This window comes from Pieris rapae, chromosome 7 (assembly GCF_905147795.1).
Source record: "Pieris rapae chromosome 7, ilPieRapa1.1, whole genome shotgun sequence".
NCBI lineage: Eukaryota > Metazoa > Arthropoda > Insecta > Lepidoptera > Pieridae > Pieris > Pieris rapae.
Window position 1 is genome coordinate 1,940,690 of NC_059515.1, and position 7,436 is coordinate 1,948,125.

The following is a 7,436-nucleotide window of genomic DNA, read 5'->3' on the forward strand; positions in this document are numbered from 1 at the left end:
CGTACTTATATTTACCAGCCTTTACGTCAAAAATCACTCGCAAAACTAAATATATAGAGGAAATTCAAACATTCCCTCGTACTACTAGTTGGCCGCTTCCGTACGAAGACGGCACTCAATTAACAGAACCAAGATCAAATCCCGACACTCAGGAACATTTTTATTTTATTTCTATTTCTTTTTCTTTCGATTCAGAGTAAAAGGACAGATAGAATGGAAGAAATAAAGAATATATTACAAACAATGCGAGAGGCAATTTACCAACAAAAACTCGACATGCAGGATATGATGGAAGGTATTAAAGACACAATTAATCGAAGCTTAAATGAAAAGTTTAGAGAGCTGGAAAACCGAAACAAAATCACAGAAGAAAACCTTGAAATTCAAAAAAATAAAATAAACCAACTAGAGCGGAACTCTCGACGTAAAAATCTACTTATTTTTGGCGTCGAGGAAAAAGAAAACAGCTACTGGGACCTAGAAAAATCCGTTGTAGGAATAATCGATAAATGCTTGAACATTAAATGCGACAAAAACAGCATCGAATACGTGAGAAGATTAGGAAAAAAGGGGGAGAAGACGAGACCCATAATCTTCACACTAGCAACGATGGGACTAAAAAAAAAATCCTTAAACAAAGGAAAAATTTTGAGTCATCACCCTATTACATTAAAGAAGATTTTCCTCCAGAAATCATTAATAAACGCAAGGAGTTGCAAATAATAGTCAACACAGAACGAGAAAAAGGCAGACTAGCGATTCTAAAGTACGATAAAATTATTTATTTACAAAATCCAAACACTGTCTCTGAAAGGTCAAGACCAGGAAAAAAGAAGAGAAACCAGTCAACGTCACCAGAGTCGAAAGAAGACAACTGCGAAGCCGATACAACAAGAAAAGCAGCGAAAAAATTATATAAAAACAATCACATAGACAACTACTTGACAAAAAAAACAAACTCCAAACGTCCCGCTCTAGAAGAATCTACAGCATGTCAATAACAATTACAAGCGCCCCCTCCACCTCTCCCAAGCCGGCTGGTCACCGTGGGGGAAAAAGACTATTACCCTTCAAATCCCAAAATAAAAAATAATTCCCTCAAAATAGTCAATCGCCAAAAAGACAATCAGCACCTGTATATTGCAACAATTAATACTCTCACTCTAAGAAAGGAAGAAAGCCTTACTGAGCTAATATTAGCAATTGAAAAAATTCACTGGTCCATTATAGGCCTTAGCGAAGTTCGGAGACTAGGAGAAGAAATAGAAGACCACGGTAATTTTGTATTTTATTTTAAAGGCGAAACATCAGGCAAATATGGAGTCGGATTTCTTATAAAAAAAGAACTTAAAAAGAATATCGAGGAGTTCTTGGGAATATCTGAACGAATTGCTATTCTGAACATTACAATGCCACAATCGAACGCAAAATGGTCTATAGTACAGATTTACAGCCCTACGGAACAAGCCAGTAACGCCGATGTAGATTCCTTCTACGCAGATCTTAGAAGAGCTATATTAAATTATACACATAAAAATCTCATTGTTATGGGAGATTATAATGCTCAACTAGGTAAGAGAAGAAAAGGAGAAGAAATTATACTAGGCCCTTACTGTACAGGGAAAAGAAACAGGAATGGAACTAAACTTATAGAATTAGTATACGAAAATAATTTAAAGGTTCTAAATAGTATGTACAAAAAAAGACCGTCAAATAGATGGACATGGATTTCACCAAACGGACTCTATAAAAATGAAATCGATTTTATTCTCACAAATAGGGCTAACATGTTCAGCGACTGTACAATTCTTAAGAATCTAAACTTCAATACTAACCACCGTATGGTCAGAGCTAATCTAAAAATAAAATTAGATAAGACTAGACCTTTTAAAGCTAGGACAAGCGAATCAAAACACCTTATCGGTAATATCAGCGAAATAAAAGAACATTTAATCCAACTAAACTTGGAAGAATTATCAGTACAAGAAAAATACAACAATGTTTTAGAAGCCATAACTTACAGTTCAAACAGAGTGCCTCCAAATAGAAACAAGTGGCATTCGGTATCAGACGAGACGTCCTTACTCCTTAAGCAAAGGCAGGAATTAATTAAATTGGAGAATAAAACGAAATCGATCAGAGTAGAAATAACGAAGCTTAGTAAACAAATTAAATTATCACTTAGGCAAGACATACAAAAACTAAGATTAGACACACTTGAACGGTACATAAACAAAACTGGTGGCATCAAGAAAGCTGTCAAAGAACTAAAAACTAATATTAACTGGATCCCAAATATAAATAACAAAAGAGGATATAAAATAACCAAACGCCCGGATATTGTCTCAACGGCGACAGATTTCTACAAACAACTATACTCTACCCAAACAAGCAGAAAGAAAGAAACGACGCTAGAAGATGGAGAAGAGGTACCTGATATATTGCCAAGGGAGGTAGAAAGGGCTATCGAGACTCTGAAAAAGGACAAATCACCGGGTCCAGATTACGTCACCAACGAGCTTTTGATAAGTCTAAAGGAAGTATTGGTACCTACTTTCACCGTTCTCTTTAATGAGATAGTTAGAACGGAATCAATACCGGAACAATGGGCAAACTCGACGATAACACTTATACACAAAAAAGGAGACAAGAGTGACATCAACAACTACAGGCCCATAAGCTCTATAACGAATATATACAAAGTCTTCGCTAAAATAATTCTACATAGACTTGGTAAAATCTTAGATGACAACCAACCTATAGAGCAGGCAGGTTTCCGGAGTGGATATTCGACAATAGACCATATCTTCGTAGTAAGGCAAATCTTAGAAAAAAGCAAAGAATATATAATAATAATCAGGAATATATATAAAAATGGAAAAACTAGAATAAAAATGGATAAATTAGGAGGGATTATAAATATTGAACGGGGAGTGCGACAGGGAGACCCTCTATCACCTAAACTGTTTTCGGCTGTTCTGGAGGAAATTTTCAAAAAACTAAGTTGGGATAAGTACGGACTAATGATAAACGGCGAAAGATTGAACCACTTAAGGTTTGCAGACGACCTAATTCTATTTGCCTCAACACGCGATGAACTGGAGAAGATGGTCTCAGACCTTGACACAGAAAGTAGGTTTGTCGGTCTGAAAATGAATACCGAGAAAACCAAAGTAATGACGAATTCCAGAAAGGAAAAAGTACTGTTAAATAACAATATTATAGAATACGTAGATGAGTACTTGTACCTCGGGCAGACAATATCTATGACCGATTCAACAACAAAAGAAATCGACACAAGAATAGCAAAAGCATGGAAGAGCTTTTGGGCGCTTAAAGAAGTCATGAAAAATAAGAAAACAAGCATGGTAATTAAAAGAAAGGTCTTCAATACTTGTGTACTACCTGTACTAACATATGGATCACAAACTTGGGCGCCTACTAAAGCGCAGTATACAAAGCTACAGGTGTGTCAAAGAGCGATGGAACGATGTATGATAGGGAAAACAAGAAGAGACAAAATAAAGAATACAGTATTAAGGAAAATAACTAAGGTAACAGATGTTACAGCAACGATCAAGAAGCTAAAGTGGAAATGGGTGGGACACATCGCAAGAGGTACAGAAAAGTGGAGCAAAAAACTGCTTAACTGGTGCCCAAGGTACAGCAAGCGCAAAAGAGGGAGACAACTGAGAAGGTGGATTGACCACATTAAAGAAACGGCAGGTGGTACATGGCAGAGAGTGGCACAGTGTAGAGAGGAATGGCGGGATTTGGAGGAGGCCTTTGCCAAAAAAGGGCACACAGATGCACCTGAATTAGATTAAAATGAAAATTTGTTTAAATGTATAAAATATGTAATGTAGATTATCTGAATAAAGGCTATTATTATTATTATTATTATAAATACGCCGCGCCAGCTGTCTACTCTCCATCCGTCTTACGAATTTTCGATCAGTTAATGACATCTCGAACAATCAACTTTTTTTTGTATTTTTTTATATCAGTTTTGGGGAAAACCGACCTCCACTAGTTATCGTCGTATATCGTCACTAGTACAGTCGATCATTTTGTTATGTCTAAGTAAACTAGATCAACTTGACTCCCAGCATTCGCTAGATGCTTCATATACGTTATAAATCAGTCTAACATATACGTGGTTGTGCTGCATCCTGGTTGAAACCCGTGTTATTTAATCAAAATGTTCAGATACCTGGGTATTACGCTGCTTGATTACTCAAAATCCTTTGCCGGCTATGTCAATAAAGCCAATGGTCTATAATTTTTACGGATTTATTTTCTATGGTCTTGGAAAAATATTTGGCGTTATACTGTGCTACATAATATACATTGACGAGGCCCCTGTAGTCATTGTCTCTAAAGGCCACTAATGCCACGCCGATCTCGTATATTTGAGGCGCAAAGTTCCTTATATAAAATGAAATTTTTCTCAGCTCTGCGAAATATTGTGCGTATCTTAAACGTCCCGATCGCAAACAAGCGGCATCATTTCGTCTTTTGTTTTACTTATTACTTATAAACTTACGATCAAAGCAAATATTTGTGTTATATAAACAAAAGGCTTTCATTAATGTACATCAGAATAAATATACTTTAATTGAGTCACGTAGAGAAAGAACAACAAGACAGTTTCCGAAGGCTTTCTCTCTCATATCAGTCACGTGCATCAATTGATATGAAAATAAAGCGACATGTTCACGAAAAGATTGAACACGTAGGACACATTTCACAGAAACCTTTGCTTTGTATCGAATAAAATCTGGAAAACAAATTCGAATGTTTGAATTCTCAACTAAATGGAAAGAGATCAACATGATCGTTCTAGGATTTACGATTTTATTATCTTCATAGAAGCATGTTACGTCCCTACAAATTTTAGTATTTGAATTATTTTATTATAATTATCTTAAGCGATTATAAACTGTTAGCTCAGTTCCTTGGTCTGTGAGTCTCGACCATGAGGTCCTACGTTCGAGCTTAGTTTAAATGAATAGATTTAGTTCTATGTGCGAAATGGATAGTTAAAACATCAACAGAAAACTGGTAAGAAAACATCGGCGTTTGTCTGACGTTCATCTCTTAAAAAGGCGCTTTTATGGTGGTGCTTAACGCTACTGCTCAATAAACGCCAACCTTGTGAAGGGGCAGGTAATTTACAGGTAAGTCCGAAACTAACCTCTTCAAACAACCAGATACCTTCTCTCACAACCAGAAAAAAAAACGGATACCAACATTGTTCTTTGTCCAGGTTTAATCTTATACTTTTTTCAACTTTGGGTCCGTCAAAGCGTACCAATTATTCAACTATCAAAGTACCGGCAACGCAATCGCGAGCCCTCTGGCTTTGAGAACGTCTTTGAGCGGTATTACTCCAGGTCAGCCTCCTGCCCCTGTTCTATAATAAAAACCAGAATATTGTATACGCATTGCCCATTTAATAAATAAACATTTTGTTACCTTGAATACGGTTAGACCAGTTTTATGCAATTTAAACTATCTATGATTCTCAAATCTACCCTTTCCAAGAAAAGAAGAGAGTGTATGGGGCTTAAGTGGTGGGTTAAGCACACCATATGTTAAAATTATATAATTATCATTATCATATCTTCTTAAATATGCACAGATACTTTGTTTTTTTAGTTTCTAAAAATATATTTAGTATATAGTAGACATCATACTGCAGTGGGGACAAGAGATATTAAAACTTTTTCATTTTTAATTGTCTCACGTTGAGACAGCAGAAATATTGCTAATGATATTGCTTGACGTGAATAAGTCTTCAGAAATCTTTTCAACATTCAGTTTGAGACGGTTTTGATGTCGTAAATGTTACTTTTTTTAAGTACTAATCTTGTCTTTTACTCTTCTAGATGAGATAATATTAGAAATAAATAAAATTTAATATCTTAATTTTAGACTTCCAAACACGAAAAGTTTGTAAGTGTATGGATGTCGGAAACTGAGAGTCACAAAGGGATGTTATATATCTATATCTTTTTATAAATGTGACGAAAACTTAAATGATCCTAATCCTTGGGATTGATTTGCTCCAGTTCAAATAATTTGTATTAAAAACTTGGCGTTTGAAAAGAGTGGCGGCAAGTTGCAAGTTCTTCTTGCCCGCTCTACGCCCTTGACTTGCGAACTGGTAGCAAATGTAAATTTACAATAAATTTAATTTTTTTTGACGTTCATAAGTGTACTTGTTTACCTATATGAATAAAGATATTTTGTTGTTGTTGTTGATCATGATGCTGATTTAAGGATTGAATAATTTCGTGTTTCATCAAAATCGGACCACTGTTGTTTATATTTCAAGTTACTTAATAAATTGTTTAGCTTAATAAATGCCGTATTTGGCTCACATTAAGCCCACAATTTGCTTGAACCCGATGAATAAAGGCTTGCTGGAACGCATCCAAATATTCAAAGTATCTACTTTTGTTTGAAACAAAAGGAAACTTAAATTAATTTAAAGTTTGAGTTGTCGCGTTGATATTGTTTAGCTTCCAATTTTACGGCTTCATCGGTTACTACATGTTTAATACAAAGTTTAATCTCTCTACTCACCTCTCACCAACTCCGGGGAAATAAATACAGATACTTTTTTGACATTCAACACCTTTTGTCTTCAGTCACCGTGACCACGCACGCTGTTTACAGCTTAGCTTAGAGTGTGCTTTAGCACACAAAACGTCGGTTAAATTTAAAATTATGTTTAAATAATTATAAGTTTACAATAATACATAACTTCAATCCGTTAAAAAAGTGTTTTTCTTTATCAGCCCATAGACAACTTCGATTGAATGCCTGTTTGACAACCGGGTTTCAAACGCGCCAGCTAAAGGATTAACATCGCAGGCTTTACCACTTTGCGATCTCTTTAAAAGTTTAAAATATTTGCTATTCAAGAGATTAAACATTTGCGCCAGAGAATTTTAAAATTTTTCCAATAATTGCCGAGCATCTTTTACGTGATTGAATTGAAGCGAATATAAAAATGAAAACGTAAAACATTTATTTAGCAATAAAAACTGAATAACAGACCTTATCGTCTTCTTAATAACGATAAAGCCCTTACATATAAAGTACGATACTTAATGGGTCATTAAAGATATGAACTTTTAGCTTCTAGATGACAATCTAAGGGTTTACGGTCAATATCGCGGGGACTCATAAAGAATTCAGTGTAGGTATATTTTGTGAGAGATATTTAGTGAACTGTGTTTTGTTAGTGAAAGTCATCGCAACCCAGGGATATTCATTTTAGTGGGTGCCAGCCATTGAGGGTAGAGCATGATGTTTAGATATGGAGGGCGTATCTGTCAGGAAAGAACCCCACAGTTTGTCGATTCTAGAGCTGTCTAGTTTGCAAAAGAAAATGTCTAGGGAAGCTGCCCGTAGAAGCCATCAAA

General features: G+C 35.5%; 1 protein-coding gene across 1 annotated transcript; it reads left to right on the top strand.

Moving 5' to 3' along the window:
* Positions 1–213: 213 nt before the first annotated feature.
* Positions 214–4,233, top strand: LOC110996663. Its single transcript, XM_045628994.1, has 4 exons — positions 214–295; positions 1,012–2,772; positions 2,908–3,554; positions 4,210–4,233. Exons 1-4 carry the CDS (start codon positions 214–216, stop codon positions 4,231–4,233), a joined length of 2,514 nt encoding a protein of 837 aa, XP_045484950.1.
* Positions 4,234–7,436: the final 3,203 nt, after the last annotated feature.